Below are 22,940 nucleotides of genomic sequence, written 5' to 3' on the forward strand. Positions count from 1 at the left end.
CCTCTCACCTGTAATACCTGTGGGAATGGGGGAGATGAGACGTATGTCATTCTGTCACCTCACCTGTCTCCTCTCACCTGTAATACCTGTGGGAATGGGGAGATGAGACGTTATGTCATTCTGTCACCTCACCTGTCTCCTCTCACCTGTAATACCTGTGGGAATGGGGAGATGAGACGTATGTCATTCTGTCACCTCACCTGTCTCCTCTCACCTGTAATACCTGTGGGAATGGGGAGATGAGACGTATGTCATTCTGTCACCTCACCTGTCTCCTCTCACCTGTAATACCTGTGGGAATGGGGAGATGAGACGTATGTCATTCTGTCACCTCACCTGTCTCCTCTCACCTGTAATACCTGTGGGAATGGGGAGATGAGACGTATGTCATTCTGTCACCTCACCTGTCTCATGTCCTCTCACCTGTAATACCTGTGGGAATGGGGAGATGAGACGTATGTCATTCTGTCACCTCACCTGTCTCCTCTCACCTGTAATACCTGTGGGAATGGGGAGATGAGACGTATGTCATTCTGTCACCTCACCTGTCTCCTCTCACCTGTAATACCTGTGGGAATGGGGAGATGAGACGTATGTCATTCTGTCACCTCACCTGTCTCCTCTCACCTGTAATACCTGTGGGAATGGGGAGATGAGACGTATGTCATTCTGTCACCTCACCTGTCTCATCTCCTCTCACCTGTAATACCTGTGGGAATGGGGAGATGAGACGTATGTCATTCTGTCACCTCACCTGTCTCATCTCCTCTCACCTGTAATACCTGTGGGAATGGGGAGATGAGACGTATGTCATTCTGTCACCTCACCTGTCTCCTCTCACCTGTAATACCTGTGGGAATGGGGAGATAAGACGTATGTCATTCTGTCACCTCACCTGTCTCCTCTCACCTGTAATACCTGTGGGAATGGGGAGATGAGACGTATGTCATTCTGTCACCTCACCTGTCTCATCTCCTCTCACCTGTAATACCTGTGGGAATGGGGAGATGAGACGTATGTCATTCTGTCACCTCACCTGTCTCCTCTCACCTGTAATACCTGTGGGAATGGGGAGATAAGACGTATGTCATTCTGTCACCTCACCTGTCTCCTCTCCTCTCACCTGTCTCCTCCCCTCTCGCCTGTCTCCTCTCACCTGTAATACCTGTGGGAATGGGGAGATGAGACGTATGTCATTCTGTCACCTCACCTGTCTCCTCCCCTCTCACCTGTCTCCTCCCCTCTCACCTGTCTCCTCCCCTCTCACCTGTAATACCTGTGGGAATGGGGAGATGAGACGTATGTCATTCTGTCACCTCACCTGTCTCCTCTCACCTGTAATACCTGTGGGAATGGGGAGATGAGACGTATGTCATTCTGTCACCTCACCTGTCTCATCTCCTCTCACCTGTAATAACCTGTTCTGTCTGCAGAGCCGCAGGACGGCCTCCGGATAAGTTTGGATTGTTGTCAGGCGACGTTTGTCTCGTATGACAAGATGGTGATATCTCTGAAGGGAGGAGAAATGTGAGTAAGGGATGGGGACAGTGTTCTTCTATATTAGTATACCACCTCCCTCTATACTGGGGGTCTTTCACCATTGGTCCCCAAACTCCACAGGACAGGTTGTAACGATACCGATGGCTGAGCACAGGTGGTTAGATCAGAGAGACTGAGGTACTAGTAGTCACCTGTACCCAAGCATAATTATGCTTAACACCTGGACCTGGTGCCTTGAGGGCGGAGTTTGGGAACCTGTGTCTCATATACATTGTATCACACCCCTTCCATTGTGCAGTATTACAGGGTGGTATTTTAGTGAGATGGTCACCTGAGTCTGCTCTCTCTAGCTATGTCCTGACGCTGATCACAGACGGGATGCGCAGTGTTCGCTCTTTCCACTTTGACAAGGCCGCAGCAAGTGTACTTACCACATCGGTGAGTATCCCTGGGAGGAGGGGGATGTTGTGCTGCTCGGGGGAGGGGGATGTTGTGCTGCGCATAGGAGGGGGATGTTGTGCTGCACGGGGGAGGGGGTATGTTGTGCTGCGCAGGGGAGGGGGATGTTGTGCTGCTCGTAGGAGGGGGATGTTGTGCTGCTCGTGGGAGGGGGATGTTGTGCTGCTCGTGGGAGGGGGATGTTGTGCTGCTCGTGGGAGGGGGATGTTGTGCTGCTCGTGGGAGGGGGATGTTGTGCTGCTCGTAGGAGGGGGATGTTGTGCTGCTCGTAGGAGGGGGATGTTGTGCTGCTCGTGGGAGGGGGATGTTGTGCTGCTCGGGGGAGGGGGATGTTGTGCTGCTCAGGGGGAGGGGGATGTTGTGCTGCACGCGGGAGGGGGATGTTGTGCTGCTCAGGGGGAGGGGGATGTTGTGCTGCTCAGGGGGAGGGGGATGTTGTGCTGCTCAGGGGGAGGGGGATGTTGTGCTGTTCGGAGGACGGGGATGTTGTGCTGCGCGGGGGAGGGGGATGTTGTGCTGCGCGGGGAGGGGGATGTTGTGCTGTTTGGGGGGAGGGGGATGTGCTGCTCGTGGAGGGAGATGATGTGCTGCTCGTGGGAGGGGGATGTTGTGCTGCGCAGGGGAGGGGGATGTGCTGCTCGTGGGATGGAGATGTTGTGCTGCTCAGGGGAGGGGGATGTTGTGCTGCTCGGGGGACGGGGATGTTGTGCTGCGCGGGGGAGAGGGATGTTGTGCTGCTCGGGAGAGGGGGATGTAGTGCTGCTCGGGGGAGGGGGATGTTGTGCTGTACGGGGGGCAGGGGGATGTTCTGCGCGGGGAGGGGGATGTTGTGCTGCACGGGGGAGGGGGATGTTGTGCTGCGCAGGGGAGGGGGATGTTGTGCTGCGCATAGGAGGGGGATGTTGCGCTGCTCGGGGGAGGGGGGATGTTGTGTTGCTCGGGGGAGTGGGATGTTGTGCTGTTCGGGGGGGAGGGGGATGTGCTGCGCGGGGAGGGAGATGACGTGCTGCTCGGGGGAGGGAGATGACGTGCTGCTCGGGGGAGGGGGATGACGTGCTGCTCGGGGGAGGGGGATGTTGTGCTGCGCGGGGGAGGGGGGATGTTGCGCTGCGCGGGGGAGGGGGATGTTGCGCTGCGCGGGGGAGGGGGATGTTGCGCTGCTCGGGGAGGGAGATGTTGAGCTGCTCGGGAGAGGGGGATGTTGTGCTGTTCGGGGGGGAGGGGGATGTTGTGCTGCTCGTGGAGGGATATGATGTGCTGTTCGTGGGAGGGGGGATGTTGTGCTGCGCATAGGAGGGGGATGTTGTGCTGCGCATAGGAGGGGGATGTTGTGCTGCGCATAGGAGGGGGATGTTGTGCTGCACGGGGGAGGGGGATGTTGTGCTGCGCAGGGGAGGGGGATGTTGTGCTGCGCATAGGAGGGGGATGTTGTGCTGCTCGGGGGAGGGGGATGTTGTGTTGCTCGGTGGAGGAGGATGTTGTGCTGCTCGGGGGAGTGGGATGTGCTGTTCGGGGGGAGGGAGATGATGTGCTGCTCGTGGGAGGGAGATGATGTGCTGCTCGGGGGAGGGGGATGTTGTGCTGTTCGGGGGGGAGGGAGATGATGTGCTGCTCGGGGGAGGGGGATGTTGTGCTGCTCGGGGGAGGGGGATGTTGTGCTGCTCGGGGTTTGGGAGTGTTGTGCTGCTCGGGGTTTGGGAGTGTTGTGCTGCGCGGGGGAGGTGGATGTTGTGCTGCGCGGGAGAGGGGTTGGTTTGTTGCGCGGGGGTTGGTGGTGGTTTGTTGCGTGGGGTTTGGGGGTGTTGTGCTGCTCGGGGGAGGGGGATGTATTCTGCTCGGGGGAGGGGGATGTTGTGCTGCGCGGGGAGGGGGATGTTGTGCTGCACGGGGAGGGGGATCTGCTGTGCGGGAGAGGGGGTGGTTTGTTGCGCGGGGGTTGGAGGTGGTTTGTTGCGTGGGGTTTGGAGGTTTGTTGCGTGGGGTTTGGGGGTGTTGTGCTGCTCGGGGGAGGGGGATGTTGTGCTGCGCGGGGTAGGGTCGATGTTCTGCTCGGGGGAGGGCGATGTTGTTCTGCTCGGGGGAGGGGGGTGTTGTGCTGCTCGGGGGAGGGGGATGTTGTGCTGCTCGGGGGAGGGGGATGTTGTGCTGCGTGGAGGAGGGGGATGTTGTGCTGCGCGGGGGAGGGGGATGTGCTGCTCGGGAGAGGGGGTGGTTTGTTGCGCGGGGGTTGGAGGTGGTTTGTTGCGTGGGGTTTGGGGGTGTTGTGCTGCTTGGGGGAGGGGGATGTTGTGCTGCGCGGGGGAGGGCGATGTTGTTCTGCTCGGGGGAGGGCGATGTACTGCTCGGGGGAGGGGGGGTGTTGTGCTGCTCGGGGGAGGGGGATGTTGTGCTGTTTGGGGGAGGGGGGTGGTTTGTTGCGCGGGAGAGGGGGATGTTGTGCTGCGCGGGGGTTGGAGGTAGTTTGTTGCGCGGGGTTTGGGGGGTTGTGTGCTTCGTGGGGGATGGGGATGTTGTGCTGCTCGGGGGAGGGGGATGTTGTGCTGCGCGGGGGATGTTGTGCTGCGCGGGGGAGGGGGATGTTGTGCTGCTCGGGGAGGGGGATGTTGTGCTGCGCGGGGGAGGGGGATGTTGTGCTGCTCGGGGGAGGGGGATATTGTGCCTCTTGGGAGAGGGGGGTGGTTTGTTGCGCGGGGGTTGGAGGTGGTTTGTTGCGTGGGGTTTGGGGGTGTAGTGCTGCTCGGGGGATGTTGTGCTGCTCGGAGAGGGGGTGGTTTGTTGCGCGGGGTTTGGGGGTTGTGTGCTGCGCGGAGGAGGGGGATGTTGTGCTTTTCGGGAGAGGGGGTGGTTTGTTGCGCGGGGGTTGGAGGTGGTTTGTTGCGTGGGGTTTGGGGGTGTTGTGCTGCTCGGGGAGGGGGTAGTTTGTTGCGCGGGGGAGGGGATGTTGTGCTGCTCGGGAGAGGGGGTGGTTTGTTGCGCGGGGTTTGGGGGTTGTGTGCTGCGCGGGGGAGGGGGATGTTGTGCTTCTCGGGTGAGGGGGTGGTTTGTTGCGCGGGGGTTGGAGGTGGTTTGTTGCGTGGGGTTTGGGGGTGTTGTGCTGCTCGGGGAAGGGGGTGGTTTGTTGCGCGGGGGAGGGGGATGTTGTGCTGCTCGGGGGAGGGTGGTTTGTTGCGCGGGGGAGGGGGATGTTGTGCTGCTCGGGAGAGGGGGGTGGTTTGTTGCGCTGGGTTTGGGGGTTGTGTGCTGCTCGGGGGAGGGGGATGTTGTGCTGCGCGTTAGTGGGGGTGGTTTGTTGCGCGGGGGTTGGAGGTGGTTTGTTGCGTGGGGTTTGGGGGTGTTGTGCTGCTCGGGGGAGGGGGATGTTGTGCTGCGCGGGGGAGGGGGTGGTTTGTTGCGCAGGGTTTGGGGGTTGTGTGCTGCTCGGGGGAGGGGGATGTTGTGCTGCTCGGGGGAGGGGGATGTTGTGCTGCGCGGGGGAGGGGGGTGGTTTGTTGCGCGGGGTTTGGGGGTAGTATGCTGCGCGGGGGACGGGTTGACGCTTTGCCTGAATGCAGTTTATTCCCCACAGATGACGCTGATGGAGTCTGGGTATCTGTTTTTGGGGTCACGTTTGGGCAACTCACTGCTCCTCCGATACACAGAGAAGGTTCAGGACAGCCCCTCTGGCTCCAGCAAGGACTCCGACAAGCTGGTGAGTCCAGAGACCAGCACAGTGGTAATTACTGATGCACCGCGGTGTTCAAGCTATTTGTATTTAGTGAAGACATTTCTCTTTTAGGATGAACCCCCCAGCAAGAAGAAACGAGTGGACTCCTCTCTGGCCCGGCCTGGTTAGTTTACTCTGCTGCCCCCTCTGGCGACACAGTGCCATTACAGATGATGGTGTTACCTGCTGCCTCCTCCGAAGACACACTGCCATTACAGATGACGGTGCTCTCTGCTGTGGTTACACTGTGTCATTACAATGGACGGTGCTCTCTGCTGCCCCCTCTGGTCACACTGTGTCATTACAATGGACGGTGCTCTGTGCTGCCCCTCTGGTGACACTGTGTATTACAATGAATGGTGCTCTCTGCCCCCTGTGGTCACACTGTGTCATTAAAATGGACGGTGCTCTCTGCTGCCTCCTCTGGAGACACTCTGCCATTACAATGGACGGTGCTCTCTGCTGCCTCCTCTGGAGACACTCTGCCATTACAGATTACGGTGCTCTCTGCTGTGGTCACACTGTGTATTACAATGGACGGTGCTCTCTGCTGCCTCCTCTGGAGACACTCTGCCATTACAATGGACGGTGCTCTCTGCTGCCTCCTCTGGAGACACTCTGCCATTACAGATTACGGTGCTCTCTGCTGTGGTCACACTGTGTCATTACAATGGATGGTGTTCTCTGCTGCCTCCTCTGGTGACACTGTGTATTACAATGGACGGTGCTCTCTGTTGCCTCCTCTGGAGACACTCTGCCATTACAGATTACGGTGCTCTCTACTGTGGTCACACTGTGTATTACAGTGGATTGTGCTCTCTGCTGCCTCCTCTGGTGACACTGTGTATTACAATGGACGGTGCTCTCTGCTGCCTCCTCTGGTGACACTGTGTCATTACAACGGACGTGCTCTCTGCTGCCCCCTCTGGTAATACTGTGTATTACAGATGACGGTGCTCTCTGCTGCCCCCTCTGGTCACACTGTCATTTCAATGGACGGTGCTCTGTGCTGCCCCCTCTGGTGACACTGTGTATTACAATAGACAGTGCTCTCTGTCCCCTGTGGTGACACACTGCTATTACAGATGATGGTGCTCTGTGCTGCCCCCTCTGGTGACACACTGCCATTACAGATGATGGTGCTCTGTGCTGCCCCCCTCTGGTGACACTGTGTATTACAGTGGATGATGCTCTCTGCCCCCCCTGGTGGCGCTGTGCCATTACAGGGTACTGTGCTCTTTGCTGCCCCCTCTGAGTAATGTTGATGTTGTGTCTTTGCAGGCAGTAAAGGGGCCATGTTGGATGAGATAGATGAGATCGAGGTATACGGCAGTGAAATGCAGTCTGGCACTCAGCTCTCCACATACTCCTTTGAGGTGAGTAGAGGTAGATGTCTCTTTCATGGACGTGGGCGTAGGTAGACTGTTTCCATCCAGGCACGTGAGTTAGGATACCTTGTTTCTTGCAGCAGGGATCCCACTTCCCTGATTTATTCTCCTTGGGAGTGGGTGGTGGATCTTCCCCGCCTGAGGTAGTAGAACCCGGGTAGATGACGAGGATGAGACCTTAGACAATACCTGTGAGAATGCAGCGAGTGCCTGTCAGGTTCTGATGACCGCTTTATCACAGTATTTAAGTCTACCCCCCCCCCCCTGCTTTTTAGAAATGGTTCTGGTCCCCCTTTTATCTTCCCCCAGACCAGCTTTCAGTGATTGGTCAGGTCCGTAGCGCTGTCGGAGAAGAGAGAGGGTGTTAGTGAGTTTCTTCAGGATGCACGACTATGAGATGACAATGAATAGATATGTTTAGCTATGACGCTCCCTTGCCCAGTGTGTATGAGACATGTTACTTACCAGCCTTGTGGTCCTGTCACACACTGGATGTGACTAGTGTAATAAATGTGTTGTGTTGCTTTTGTTTCAGGTATGCGACAGTATTCTAAACATTGGACCCTGTGCTATGGCTTCCATGGGAGAGCCCGCCTTTCTATCTGAGGAGGTAGGTCGCTGTTCCCCAATACCTAGCCATCAGACCTGCAGGGCTTTCTCCAAATCATGTGTGCAGTGGCACAGGGAGTTCTTGTCTGGCTGATGCACCTTCTAAGGTCCACTGCTGGAGGTTACTGATCCATCACTGTGATGTCCTTTATTTCCCTGTATAGGGATGTATTCCCGGGTGTAATGATGATAAATGGGCGTGTTACATCGTCACCTCGCTAGGGGCTGCAGTAGAGTCTCACACAGTTCCTTATATACTGAGAGTAATATTGTAATGGTCTGTACACATACTACACACAGCTTTTACATACAAGGTGTTTACAGGTAAAATAGCTGTCTAGTCATTGATTAAAGTCTGCAACAAGGCTGGACGACTATGGTTTTCTGTTTAACTCGCTAAATATATTGAAGTGTTTCCGGGGTAGTTGAGTCATGTAGAGATTGGAGTGTTCCCGAGTAGATCAGTCTTGTAGGGTATGGACAGTTCCTGGGGAAGATGAGTTCATAGAGAATGAATGGTTCCTGGGGTAGATGAGTTCATAGAGAATGAATGGTTCCTGGGGAAGATGAGTTCATAGAGAATGAATGGTTCCTGGGATAGATGAGTCTTGTAGAGAATGAATGGTTCCTGGGGAAGATGAGTTCATAGAGAATGAATGGTTCCTGTGGTAGATGAGTCTTGTAGAGAATGAATGGTTCCTGGGGTAGATGAGTCTTGTAGAGAATGAATGGTTCCTAGGATAGATGAGTCTTGTAGAGAATGAATGGTTCCTGGGGTAGATGAGTCTTGTAGAGAATGAATGGTTCCTGGGGTAGATGAGTCTTGTAGAGAATGAATGGTTACTGGGGTAGATGAGTCTTGTAGAGAATGAATGGTTCCTATGGTAGATGAGTCTTGTAGAGAATGAATGGTTCCTATGGTAGATGAGTCTTGTAGAGAATGGGTGGTTACTGGGGTAGATGAGTCTTGTAGAGAATGAATGGTTCCTGGGGTAGATGAGTCTTGTAGAGAATGAATGGTTCCTGTGGTAGATGAGTCTTGTAGAGAATGAATGGTTCCTGGGGTAGATGAGTCTTGTAGAGAATGAATGGTTCCTGGGGTAGATGAGTCTTGTAGAGAATGAATGGTTCCTGGGGTAGATGAGTCTTGTAGAGAATGGATGGTTCCTGGGGTAGATGAGTCTTGTAGAGAATGGATGGTTCCTAGGATAGATGAGTCTTGATAATGGACGGTTTCCTGGGGTAGATGAGTCTTGTAGAGAATGGGCGCTACCTCGTGTAAATGAGTCTGGTAGAGAATGGGCGCTACCTTGTGTAAATGAGTCTGTTAGAGAATCGACGTTTCCTGCGGTAGAGGAGTCTTACAGAGATTGAAGTGTTCCCGGGTAGAGGAGTCTCACACAATGGGCTAAGTGGATGTTCCATGGGGAGTGTAGCAACCTTTGTTTTCTCCTGCAGGGTCCACTGGGTATCCACAGGATACATTGGGGATATAGTGGAGCGACAGCAGATTTGCACCAAACGGTCAAATCTTTTCGGCCTCTCGACATACAACGGGCCCGTCCTGGCTCAGGCAAATCAGTTTTTTGTTTGGTGCGGCAGGAGCCGAACCATGGTCAGAGGGCTGCTGGTTTTTAGCAGCCATAAGTTTTTTTTTATTATATTTTCTCTGACGTCCTAGTGGATGCTGGGAACTCCGTAAGGACCATGGGGAATAGCTGCTCCGCAGGAGACTGGGCACAAAAGAAAAGCTTTAGGACTACCTGGTGTGCACTGGCTCCTCCCCCTATGACCCTCCTCCAAGCCTCAGTTGGATTTTTGTGCCCGACCGAGCTGGGTGCAATCTAGGGGGCTCTCCTGAGCTCCTTAGGAAAAGTTAGTTTTAGGTTTTTTATTTTCAGTGAGACCTGCTGGCAACAGGCTCACTGCATCGAGGGACTAAGGGGAGAAGAAGCGAACCTGCCTGCTTGCAGCCAGCTTGGGCTTCTTAGGCTACTGGACACCATTAGCTCCAGAGGGACCGAACACAGGCCCAGCCTCGGAGTCCGGTCCCAGAGCCGCGCCGCCGGCCCCCTTACAGAGCCAGAAGCAAGAAGAAGTCCGGAAAATCGGCGGCAGAAGACATCAGTCTTCACCAAGGTAGCGCACAGCACTGCAGCTGTGCGCCATTGCTCCTCATGCACACACACGCTCCGGTCACTGAGGGTGCAGGGCGCTGGGGGGGGGCGCCCTGAGCAGCAATATAAACACCTTGGCTGGCAAAAATACATCACATATAACCCCCAGGGCTATATGGATGTATATTAACCCCTGCCAGATTCCTGAAAAAAGCGGGAGAAAAGTCCGCCGAGAAGGGGGCGGAGCCTATCTCCTCAGCACACTGGCGCCATTTTCCCTCACAGCTCCGCTGGAAGGACGTCTCCCTGACTCTCCCCTGCAGTCCTGCACTACAGAAAGGGTAAAAAAGAGAGGGGGGGCACAAATTTAGGCGCAGTATAATATATATATGCAGCTATAAGGGAAAACACTCTTTATAGGTGATATCCCTGTGGTATATAGCGCTCTGGTGTGTGCTGGCATACTCTCCCTCTGTCTCCCCAAAGGGCTTTGTGGGGTCCTGTCCTCTGTCAGAGCATTCCCTGTGTGTGTGCTGTGTGTCGGTACCGCTGTGTCGACATGTATGATGAGGATAATGATGTGAAGGCAGAGCAAATGCCTGTAAATGTGTTGTTACCAAAATATTGTGAGGACTAGCCTCAAAGAAAATTCCTTTTTTGGAGCACTCTTTTGAAATGATAAATGATATAATATAGAGAGAATTGATGAATGATATTAAAACTTAACTTTTATTTCTCTGACGTCCTAGTGGATGCTGGGAACTCCGTAAGGACCATGGGGAATAGCGGCTCCGCAGGAGACTGGGCACAAAAGTAAAGCTTTAGGACTACCTGGTGTGCACTGGCTCCTCCCCCTATGACCCTCCTCCAAGCCTCAGTTAGATTTTTGTGCCCGGCCGAGAAGGGTGCACACTAGGGGCTCTCCTGAGCTTCTTAGTGAAAGTTTAGTTTTAGGTTTTTTATTTTCAGTGAGACCTGCTGGCAACAGGCTCACTGCATCGAGGGACTAAGGGGAGAAGAAGCGAACTCACCTGCGTGCAGAGTGGATTGGGCTTCTTAGGCTACTGGACACCATTAGCTCCAGAGGGACCGAACACAGGCCCAGCCTCGGAGTCCGGTCCCAGAGCCGCGCCGCCGGCCCCCTTACAGAGCCAGAAGCAAGAAGAGGTCCGGAAAATCGGCGGCAGAAGACATCCTGTCTTCACCAAGGTAGCGCACAGCACTGCAGCTGTGCGCCATTGCTCCTCAGCACACTTCACACTTCGGTCACTGATGGGTGCAGGGCGCTAGGGGGGGGCGCCCTGAGCAGCAATAAAAACACCTTGGCTGGCGAAAATACATCACATATAGCCCCCAGGGCTATATGGATGAATTTTAACCCCTGCCAGATTCCACAGAAAAACGGGAGAAAAGGCCACCGAGAAGGGGGCGGAGCCTATCTCCTCAGCACACTGGCGCCATTTTCTCTCACAGCTCCGTTGGAGGGAAGCTCCCTGGCTCTCCCCTGCAGTTACTACACTACAGAAAGGGGTTAAAAAAGAGAGGGGGGGCACTAATTAGGCGCAGTATAACAATACAGCAGCTATAAGGGGAAAAACACTTATATAAGGTTATCCCAGTATATATATAGCGCTCTGGTGTGTGCTGGCATACTCTCCCTCTGTCTCCCCAAAGGGCTAGTGGGGTCCTGTCCTCTATCAGAGCATTCCCTGTGTGTGTGCTGTGTGTCGGTACGTTGTGTCGACATGTATGAGGAGGAAAATGAGGTGGAGGCAGAGCAATTGCCTGTAACAGAGATGTCACCCCCTAGGGAGTCGACACCTGAGTGGATGAGCTTATGGAAGGAATTATGTGACAGTGTCAGCTCTTTACAAAAGATTGATGACATGAGACAGCCGGCGACTCAGCCTGTGCCTGTCCAGGTATCTCAAAAGCCATCAGGGGCTCTAAAACGCCCGTTACCCCAGATGGCAGATACAGACTCCGACACGGATACTGACTCCAGTGTCGACGATTAAGAGACGAATGTGACTTCCAGTAGGGCCACACGTTACATGATTGATGCTATGACAAATGTTTTACATATTTCTGATAATACAAGTACCACTAAAAAGGGTATTATGTTGGGTGGGAAAAAACTGCCTGTAGTTTTTCCTGCATCTGAGGAATTAAATGAAGTGTGTGATGATGCGTGGGTTTCCCCCGATAAAAACTGTTAATTCCTAAAAAGTTATTAGCATCATACCCCTTCCTGCCAGAGGATAGGACACGTTGGGAAACACCCCCTAGGGTGAATAAAGCGCTCACACGCTTGTCTAAACAGGTGGCACTACCGTCCCCGGATACGGCCGCCCTTAAGGAACCTGCTGACAGAAAGCAGTAAAATATCCTAAAATGTATATACACTCACACGGGAGTTATACTGCGACCAGCAATCGCCTCAGCCTGGATGTGCAGTGCTGGGGTGGCTTGGTCGGATTCCCTGACTGACAATATTGATACCCTAGATAGGGACAGCATATTACTGACTATAGAGCATTTAAAAGATGCATTTCTATATATGCGTGATGCACAGAGGGATATTTGCTGACTGGCATCAAGAGTTAGCGCGCTGTCCATTTCTGCCAGAAGAGGGTTATGGACAAGACAGTGGTCAGGTGATGCGGATTCCAAAAGGCATATGGAAGTATCGCCTTATAAAAGGGAGGAGTTATTTGGGGTAGGTCTAACAGACCTGGTGGCCACAGCAACGGCTGGGAAATCCACATTTTTACCCCAGGTAGCCTCTCAACATAAGAAGACGTTGTATTATCAGGCGCAGTCCTTTGGGCCCCATAAGGGCAAGCGGGCAAAAGGCTCCTCATTTCTGCCCCGTGGCAGAGGGAGAGGAAAAAGGCTGCAGCAAACAGCCAGTTCCCAGGAACAGAAGCCCTCTCCCGTTTTCTGCCAAGTCCTCAGCATGACGCTGGGGCTTTACAAGCGGACTCAGGCACGGTGGGGGCCCGTCTCAAAAACTTCAGCGTGCAGTGGGCTCACTCACAGGTGGACCCCTGGATCCTTCAGGTGGTATCTCAGGGGTACAAATTGGAATTCGAGACGTCTCCCCTTCGCCGTTTTCCTAAAGTCTGCTTTACCGACGTCTCCCTCCGACAGGGAGGCGGTATGGGAAGCCATTCACAAGCTGTATTCCCAGCAGGTGATAATCAAGGTACCCCTCCTACAACAGGGAAAGGGGTATTATTCCACGCTGTTTGTGGTACCGAAGCCGGACGGCTCGGTGAGACCTAATTTAAATCTGAAATCCTTGAACACTTACATACAAAGGTTCAAATTCAAGATGGAGTCACTCAGAGCGGTGATGGCAAACCTGGAAGAAGGGGATTATATGGTGTCTCTGGACATCAAGGATGCTTATCTCCATGTCCCAATTTACCCTTCTCACGAAGGGTACCTCAGGTTTGTGGTACGGAACTGTCACTATCAGTTTTCAGTTTCAGACGCTGCCGTTTGGTTTGTCCACGGCACCCCGGGTCTTTACCAAAGTAATGGCCGAAATGATGATCCTCCTTCGAAGGAAGGGAGTTTTAATTATCCCTTACTTGGACGATCTCCGGATAAGGGCAAGATCCAGGGAACAGTTGGTAGTCGGGGTAGCACTATCTCAAGTAGTGTTGCGGCAGCACGGTTGGATTCTTAATATTCCAAAATCGCAGCTGATCCCGACGACACGTCTTCTATTCCTAAGGATGATCCTGGACACAGTCCAGAAAAAGGTGTTTCTCCAGGAGGAGAAAGCCAGGGAGTTATCCGAACTAGTCAGAAACCTCCTAAAACCAGGCCAAGTGTCAGTGCATCAGTGCACAAGGGTCCTGAAAAAAATAAATAAAAAAATGGTGGCTTCCTACGAAGCAATTCCATTCGGCAGATTCCACGCAAGAACTTTCCAGTGGGACCTGCTGGAAAAGTGGTCCGGATCGCATCTTCAGATGCATCAGCGGATAACCCTGTCACCAAAGACAAGGGTGTCTCTCCTGTGGTGGTTGCAGAGTGCTCATCTTCTAGAGGGCGCAGATTCGGCATTCAGGACTGGGTCCTGGTGACCACGGATGCCAGCCTGCGAGGCTGGGGAGCAGTCACACAGGGAAGAAATTTCCAGGGCTTGTGGTCAAGCCTGGAGACATCACTTCACATAAATATCTTGGAGCTAAGGGCCATTTACAATGCCCTAAGCCAAGCAAGACCTCTGCTTCAAGGTCAGCCGGTGCTGATCCAGTCGGACAACATCACGGCAGTCGCCCACGTAGACAGACAGGGCGGCACAAGAAGCAGGAGGGCAATGGCAGAAGCTGCAAGGATTTTTCGCTGGGCGGAAAATCATGTGATAGCATTGTCAGCAGTGTTCATTCCGGGAGTGGACAACTGGGAAACAGACTTCCTCAGCAGAAGTCTTCCACATGATTGTAAACCGTTGGGAAAAACCAAAGGTGGACATGATGGCGTCCCGCCTAAACAAAAAATTGGACAGGTATTGCGCCAGGTCAAGGGACCCTCAGGCAATATCTGTGGACGCTCTGGTAACACCGTGGGTGTACCAGTCAGTGTATGTGTTCCCTCCTCTTCCTCTCTTACGAAAAGTATTGAGAATTATAAGACGGAGGGGAGTAAGAACTATACTCGTGGCTCCGGATTGACCAAGAAGGACTTGGTACCCGGAACTTCAAGAGATGCTCACGGAGGACCCGTGGCCTCTACCTCTAAGAAGGGACCTGCTCCATCAAGGTCCCTATCTATTCCAAGACTTACCGCGGCTGTGTTTGACGGCAGGGCGGTTGAACGCCGGATCCTGAAGGAAAAAGGCATTCCGGATGAAGTCATCCCTACCCTGATCAAAGCCAGGAAGGATGTAACCGCAAAGCATTATCACCGCATTAAGCGAAAATATGTTGCGTGGTGCGAGGCCAGTAAGGCCCCAATGGAGGAATTTCAACTAGGTTGATTCCTGCATTTCCTGCAAACAGGAGTGTCTATGGGCCTAAAATTGGGGTCCATTAAGGTTCAAATTTCTGCCCTGTCAATTTTCTTCCAGAAAGAACTAGCTTCAGTTCCTGAAGTTCAGACGTTTGTAAAAGGGGTACTGCATATACAGCCTCCTTTTGTGCCTCCAGTGGCACCTTGGGATCTCAATGTAGTTTTGGGGTTCCTAAAGTCACAATGGTTTGAACCACTTGAATCTGTGGAGTTAAAATATCTCACATGGAAAGTGGTCATGCTGTTGGCCCTGGCCTCGGCCAGGCGCGTGTCAGAATTGGCGGCTTTATCCTGTAAAAGCCCTTATCTGATCTTCCATTCAGACAGGGCGGAATTGAGGACTCGTCCTCATTTTCTCCCTAAGGTGGTTTTCAGCGTTTCATCTGAACCAACCTATTGTGGTACCTGCGGCTACTAGTGACTTGGAGGACTCCAAGTTGTTGGACATAGTCAGGGCCCTGAAAAAATATGTTTCCAGGACGGCTGGAGTCAGAAAATCTGACTCGCTGTTTATCCTGTATGCACCCAACAAGCTGGGTGCTCCTGCTTCTAAGCAGACTATTGCTCGTTGGATTTGTAGTACAATTCAGCTTGCACATTCTGTGGCAGGCCTGCCACAGCCAAAATCTGTAAAAGCCCATTCCACAAGGAAGGTGGGCTCATCTTGGGCGGCTGCCCGAGGGGTCTCGGCTTTACAACTTTGCCGAGCAGCTATTTGGTCAGGGGCAAACACGTTTGCTAAATTCTACAAATTTGATACCCTGGCTGAGGAGGACCTGGAGTTCTCTCATTCGGTGCTGCAGAGTCATCCGCACTCTCCCGCCCGTTTGGGAGCTTTGGTATAATCCCCATGGTCCTTACGGAGTCCCAGCATCCACTAGGACGTCAGAGAAAATAAGAATTTACTCACCGGTAAATCTATTTCTCGTAGTCCGTAGTGGATGCTGGGCGCCCATCCCAAGTGCGGATTGTCTGCAATACTGGTACATAGTTATTGTTACAAAAATCGGGTTATTATTGTTGTGAGCCATCTTTCAGAGGCTCCTCTGTTATCATGCTGTTAACTGGGTTCAGATCACAGGTTATACGGTGTGATTGGTGTGGCTGGTATGAGTCTTACCCGGGATTCAAAATCCTTCCTTATTGTGTCAGCTCTTCCGGGCACAGTATCCTAACTGAGGCTTGTAGGATGGTCATAGGGGGAGGAGCCAGTGCACACCAGGTAGTCCTAAAGCTTTACTTTTGTGCCCAGTCTCCTGCGGAGCCGCTATTCCCCATGGTCCTTACGGAGTTCCCAGCATCCACTACGGACTACGAGAAATAGAATTATCGGTAAGTAAATTCTTATTTTCTTACCAATCTAAAAAAAAGGAGAATGGTGTTCAATAATTATCCATATCTCCCAATGTCAAATCCATAAATAAATAAATAAATAAACAGTTGCGTAAATACTAATGTTGAATCATAAATAATAAGATCTCGGCATATAACTATTATATCTCTAGGAGTGATTGTCCTATTTCAGACGCACTCACTATGTGAATATGCATGAATTGCCTACTTAATTGATAGAGGAAAGACGTTGATGTACTTCTTATATTGGCATCTAATTGCAATCCACTCCTTGACTATTATTTACATGAGAGCCATCAATTCCACTCTCATGGCTCTCATGTAAATAATAGTCAAGGAGTGGATTGCAATTAGATGCCAATATAAGAAGTACATCAACGTCTTTCCTCTATCAATTAAGTAGGCAATTCATGCATATTCACATAGTGAGTGCGTCTGAAATAGGACAATCACTCCTAGAGATATAATAGTTATATGCCGAGATCTTATTATTTATGATTCAACATTAGTATTTACGCAACTGTTTATTTATTTCTGGATTTGACATTGGGAGATATGGATAATTATTGAACACCATTCTCCTTTTTTTTAGATTGGTAAGAAATAAAAGTTAAGTTTTAATATCATTCATCAATTCTCTCTATATTATATCATTTTTCATTTCAAAAGAGTGCTCCAAAAAAGGAATTTTCTTTGAGGCTAGTCCTCACAATATTTTGGAACATGAGTTTTTTCATAATTCCAGGAGCACCTCCAGCCTGTTTATGATTTAGACAAGATTATCTTCAATAATAATAGTAGCTGGTTTTCAACATAAAAACGTTTAATAGATATTCAATATCCAGTGCAGGATAACCTTTTTTGCTATAAATGTGTTGTCACCCCCTGAGGGGTCGACACCTGTGTGGATGGACTTATGGAAGGAATTACGTGACAGTGTCAGCTCCTTACATAAAAGGTTTGACGACATAGGACAGCCGGCTACTCAGCTTGTGCCTGTTCCAGCGTCTCAAATGTCATCAGGGGCTTTAAAACGCCCGCTGCCTCAGATGGCAGACACAGATGTCGACACGGATACCGACTCCAGTGTCGACGACGATGAGACTAGTGTACCATCCAATAGGTTCACCCGTTACATGATTGAGGCAATGAAAAATGTATTACACATTTCTGATAGTACCCCAGGTACCACAAAAAAGGGTATTATGTTCGGTGAGAAAAAACTACCAGTAGTTTTTCCTGCATCTGAGGAATTAAATGAGGTGTGTGAGGAAGCCTGGACTTCCCCCGATAAGAAATTGATAATTTCTAAACGGTAATTGGCAGCGTACCCTTTCCCGCCAGAGGATAGGTCACGTTGGGAAACGTCCCCTAGGGTAGATAAAGCGCTTACACGTTTATCAATACAGGTGGCACTACCGTCTCCGGATACGGCCGCCCTAAAGGATCCTGCTGATAGAAAGCAGGAGGCTACCCTAAAAGCTATATATACACACACGGGCATTATATTGCGACCAGCGATTGCATCAGCATGGATGTGCAGTGCTGCTGCTGCGTGGTCAGATTCCCTGTCGGATAATATTGATACCCTGGATAGGGACAATATTTTGCTGACAGTAGAGCATATAAAGGACGCTGTCTTATACATGCGTGATGCACAGAGGGATATTTGCCGGCTGGCATCAAAAATAAGCGCAATGTCCATTGCCGCCAGAAGGGGGTTATGGACTCGACAGTGGTCAGGTGATGCCGATTCAAAAAGGCACATGGAAGTTTTGCCTTATAAGGGGGTGGAACTGTTTGGGGATGGTCTTTCAGACCTCGTTTCCACAGCTACGGCTGGGAAATCTACATTTTTGCCACTGGCTACCCCACAGCAAAAGAAGGCACCGTATTATCAAGTACAGTCCTTTCGGCCCCATAAACACAAGAGGGCTCGAGGCGCATCCTTTCTGCCGAGAGGCAAAGGTAGAGGGAAAAAGCTGCAGAATACAGCCAGTTCCCAGGAGCAAAAGTCCTCCCCCGCGTCCGGTAAGTCCACAGCATGACGCTGGGGCTTCACAGGCGGATCCGGGTACGGTGGGGGCCCGTCTCAGAAATTTCAGCACACAGTGGGCTCTCTCACAGGTGGATCCTTGGGCCCTTCAAGTAGTATCTCAGGGGTACAGGCTGGAATTCGAGACGTCCCCCCCCCCCCCCCCCCCCCGCCGTTTTCTAAAATCTGCCTTACCAGCAACTCCCTCTGCCAGGGAGGCAGTGTTGGTGGCTATCCAAAAACTGTATTCACAGCAAGTGATTGTCAAGGTACCCCTCCTTCAGCAAGGGAAGGGTTACTAATCCACAATGTTTGTGGTACCGAAACCGGACGGTTCTGTGAGACCCATCTTAAATCTAAAATCCTTGAACACTTATATCAAAAGGTTCAAGTTCAAGATGGAATCGCTCAGGGCGGTTATTGCGAACCTGGACGAGGGGGATTACATGGTCTCCCTGGACATCAAGGATGCGTACCTGCATGTCCCCATTTACCCTCCTTACCAGGAGTACCTCAGATTTGTGGTACAGGACTGTCATTATCAGTTCCAGACGCTGCCGTTTGGGTTATCCATGGCACCGAGGGTCTTTACCAAGGTAATGGCCGAAATGATGATACTCCTTCGCAAGAAGGGAGTTTTAATTATCCCGTACTTGGACGATCTCCTGATAAAGGCGAGGTCCAGGGAACAGTTGGTAGTGGGGGTCGCACTTTCTCGGGAAGTGCTACAACAGCACGGCTGGATTCTCAATATTCCAAAGTCACAGCTGGTCCCGACGACACGTCTTCTGTTCCTGGGAATGATTCTGGACACAGACCAGAAAAAAGTGTTTCTTCCAGTGGAAAAAGCCGAGGAGTTGTCATCTCTAGTCAGAGACCTCCTAAAACCGGGACAGGTGTCGGTACATCAATGCACACGAGTCCTGGGAAAAATGGTAGCTTCGTACGAAGCAATTCCATTCGGAAGTTTCCACACAAGGACTTTCCAGTGGGACCTGTTGGACAAATGGTCCGGGTCCCATCTCCAGATGCAACAGCGGATAACCCTGTCGGCAAGGACCAGGGTGTCGCTGCTGTGGTGGCTGCAGACGGCTCATCTGCTAGAGGGCCGCAGATTCGGAATACAGGACTGGGTCCTGGGGACCACGGATGCCAGCCTTCGGGGCTGGGGCGCAGTCACACAGGGAAGAAATTTCCAAGGACTGTGGTCAAATCAGGAGATTTCGCTTCACATAAATATTCTAGAGCTAAGGGCCATTTACAATGCCCTAAGCCAAGCAAGGCCCCTGCTTCAGAACCAGCCGGTACTGATCCAATCAGACAACATCACGGCGGTCGCCCATGTAAACAGACAGGGCGGCACAAGAAGCAGGAGGGCAATGGCAGAAGCCACAAGGATTCTCCGATGGGCGGAAAATCATGTGTTAGCACTGACAATGATGGCGTCCCGCCTCAACAAAAAGCTAAAAAGATATTGCGCCAGGTCAAGGGACCCTCAGGCGATCGCTGTGGACGCTCTAGTAACACCGTGGGTGTACCAGTCGGTTTATGTGTTTCCTCCTCTGCCTCTCATTCCCAAGGTACTGAGAATAATACGAAGGCGAGGAGTGAAAACTATACTCGTGGTTCCGGATTGGCAAAGAAGAGCTTGGTACCCTGAACTTCAAGAGATGCTTTCAGAGGACCCTTGGCCTCTGCCGCTCAGACAGGACCTGCTGCAGCAGGGGCCCTGTCTGTTCCAAGACTTACCGCGGCTACGTTTGACGGCATGGCGGTTGAACACCGGATCCTGAAGGAAAAGGGCATTCCGGAGGAAGTCATCCCTACCCTGATCAAAGCCAGGAAGGATGTCACCGCAAAACATTATCACCGCATTTGGCGAAAATATGTTGCTTGGTGTGAGGCCAGGAAGGCCCCAACGGAGGAATTTCAACTGGGTCGATTCCTGCATTTCCTGCAAGCAGGGGTGACGTTGGGCCTCAAATTGGGGTCCATTAAAGTCCAGATTTCGGCCCTGTCGATTTTCTTCCAGAAAGAACTGGCTTCACTGCCTGAAGTTCAGACTTTTGTCAAAGGAGTTCTGCGTATTCAGCCTCCTTTTGTGCCCCCAGTGGCACCTTGGGATCTCAATGTGGGTTTGGAGTTCCTGAAATCACATTAGTTTGAACCACTTAAGACTGTGGATTTGAAATATCTGACGTGGAAAGTGGTCATGCTGTTGGCTCTGGCTTCGGCCAGGCGTGTGTCAGAATTGGCGGCTTTGTCCTATAAAAGCCCTTATCTGATTTTCCATATGGATAGGGCAGAGTTGAGGACTCGTCCTCAGTTTCTCCCGAAGGTGGTATCAGCTTTTCACTTGAACCAGCCTATTGTGGTGCCTGCGGCTACTAGGAACTTGGAGGATTCCAAGTTACTGGACGTAGTCAGGGCCCTGATAATTTATGTTTCCAGGACGGCTGGAGTCAGGAAAACTGACTCGCTGTTTATCCTGTATGCACCCAACAAACTGGGTGCTCCTGCTTCTAAGCAGACTATAGCGCGCTGGATTTGTAGCACTATTCAGCTGGCGCATTCTGCGGTGGGACTACCGCAGCCTAAATCTGTAAAAGCCCATTCCACAAGGAAGGTGGGCTCATCTTGGGCGGCTGCCTGAGGGGTCTCGGCTTTACAACTTTGCCGAGCTGCTACTTGGTCAGGGGCAAACACGTTTGCAAAATTCTATAAATTTGATACCCTGGCTGAGGAGGACCTGGAGTTCTCTCATTCGGTGTTGCAGAGTCATCCGCACTCTCCCGCCCGTTTGGGAGCTTTGGTATAATCCCCATGATCCTTACGGAGTCCCCAGCATCCACTAGGACGTCAGAGAAAATAAGAATTCACCGGTAATTCTATTTCTCGTAGTCCGTAGTGGATGCTGGGCGCCCATCCCAAGTGCGGATTGTCTGCAATACTTGTAAATAGTTATTGTTACACAAATCGGGTTGTTATTGCGAGCCATCTGTTCAGAGGCTCCGTTGTTATCATACTGTTAACCGGGGTTCCTATCACGAGTTATACGGTGTGGCTGGTATGAGTCTTACCCGGGATTCAAAATCCTTCCTTATTGTGTCAGCTCTTCCGGGCACAGTGTCCTAACTGAGGCTTGGAGGAGGGTCATAGGGGGAGGAGCCAGTGCACACCAGATAGACCTAAATCTTTCTTTAGATGTGCCCAGTCTCCTGCGGAGCCGTCTATTCCCCATGGTCCTTACGGAGTCCCCAGCATCCACTACTGACTACGAGAAATAGAATTACCGGTGAGTAAATTCTTATTTTAAATACCCGGTGCCTAGCACCCACACTACATTTAAAGATGGCGTTTAGCACCAGTGCACAGTTTAAAAGTGGCGCCAAGCGCCCATTGTCCTTGAGTATGGCGCCGGTCACGGAGGGTTAACCCCTTCAGTGCCGCGCCGCCATTGTCCACGTGGGCTGGGGTCTCTCCGGCCACACTCCTCCCCCCCCATTCAAGCGGGTCAACCAGGGACCCATGTCCCAACGATTTGGTCCCTGGTCCCGCAGTCCTTAATGGGGTTGAAGGTGACGCTACCTGGGGGCGTAGGCTCCGGCCTAGACAGTTCATCCATAGTGCAGTGGGCCTCTCTTCGTGGGTGCACAATGTTCAAATAGTCCACCTGAAGTCCAAGTTCAAGGCTCCACCATAAAAGTCTGTCCAATTTCCCCAAGGTAGGTTGCAGCCACCTAACAGGTTGGTGGTAAGTCACCACGGTGGGGGGCCAGTTACACACAAGTGTCACCCACGGTGTCCCAATTGTGGCATACCCCACCTCCCACAATAGCAGTATACTGCTCAAACAGGCCACAGGGTGCTCCTGCCCATATGGCTCTTTCTGGCTCGGTACTACTCCCAGTCCGTGCAGTGGCGCAGTAGTTCGTAACACACATTCCTGGTCAAGAATGTGCGCCATCAGCACTGGAGCGGGTACCCGAGCCTCCTTCAATGACTGGAATGCCAACTCGCAAGCAGGTGCAAAGTCCACTGACTTGGGAATGCCCTTCCTAGCCATCTCTGTCAAGGGGTTCACTACAGGACTAAAGTCAATGACAACGTGTCCGTAGGGCCTTACAGGTTCTAAGGTCAGTACCGGTCTGGGTGATGTGGGTCGGGGACAGCCTCTGGTTGCCTCCACCCCCTCTGGTTTGGGCCTACCCCTGTCTCCTCCCACATGGTGCCCCAGGCACTGCACCTCCGTCATACCTATCTGGCAACTGTCTGCCCGAACTGTCAGACCTGCCCTCCAATCCTCTTCTGTCGACCTATGACTCGGGAAACCTACCCTGTCACCTAGGCCTACTCTTTCCTCCTCGTCTGCTACCTGTGCCACAGTGATGGCGGCCAGACCACCAGCCTCTGGATCCTGTGTGGCATCCACTACAGGGAGGCTGCGTGTCTTCCCCGATCTACTGCGCACATGCAGGGGACCTGCTATGTCCACAGCAACTTGCTGCAAGGGTTCTCCTATGGGCAGAGGCCCAGAGACAACACAACCGCTGGAGTGCCCCAGCTGCCAACACATGGCACCAGCATTACAGTTGGTCTGGGCGTCATCCGACATTCCAGACCATGGTAAGCACTGTGTCAGGCACTTCAGGGTACGGTCTATCTCAGGGTTACTGTCCAAAGGCGTTTCGCTGGCAACCGACACCGGTTGCGCAGGAAAGTTCCCTGGGGGGACCAGTTGGACACAT

At 52.1% G+C, this 22,940-nt stretch overlaps 1 protein-coding gene across 6 annotated transcripts in view; it reads left to right on the forward strand.

The window, feature by feature from the left end:
- Positions 1–22,940, forward strand: part of CPSF1 (cleavage and polyadenylation specific factor 1) — a 465,036-nt gene that overhangs the window by 212,631 nt on the left and 229,465 nt on the right. For all 6 annotated transcript variants that reach the window (XM_063921055.1, XM_063921056.1, XM_063921060.1 and 3 more), the window contains 6 exons: positions 1,434–1,527; positions 1,851–1,938; positions 5,525–5,647; positions 5,735–5,786; positions 6,944–7,038; positions 7,586–7,660. In XM_063921055.1, coding sequence (XP_063777125.1) covers positions 1,434–1,527; positions 1,851–1,938; positions 5,525–5,647; positions 5,735–5,786; positions 6,944–7,038; positions 7,586–7,660 — 527 coding nt within the window. The remainder of the gene's footprint in view (positions 1–1,433; positions 1,528–1,850; positions 1,939–5,524; positions 5,648–5,734; positions 5,787–6,943; positions 7,039–7,585; positions 7,661–22,940) is intronic.

The sequence above is a fragment of the Pseudophryne corroboree genome, chromosome 5, assembly GCF_028390025.1.
Source record: "Pseudophryne corroboree isolate aPseCor3 chromosome 5, aPseCor3.hap2, whole genome shotgun sequence".
Taxonomy (NCBI): Eukaryota; Metazoa; Chordata; class Amphibia; order Anura; family Myobatrachidae; genus Pseudophryne; species Pseudophryne corroboree.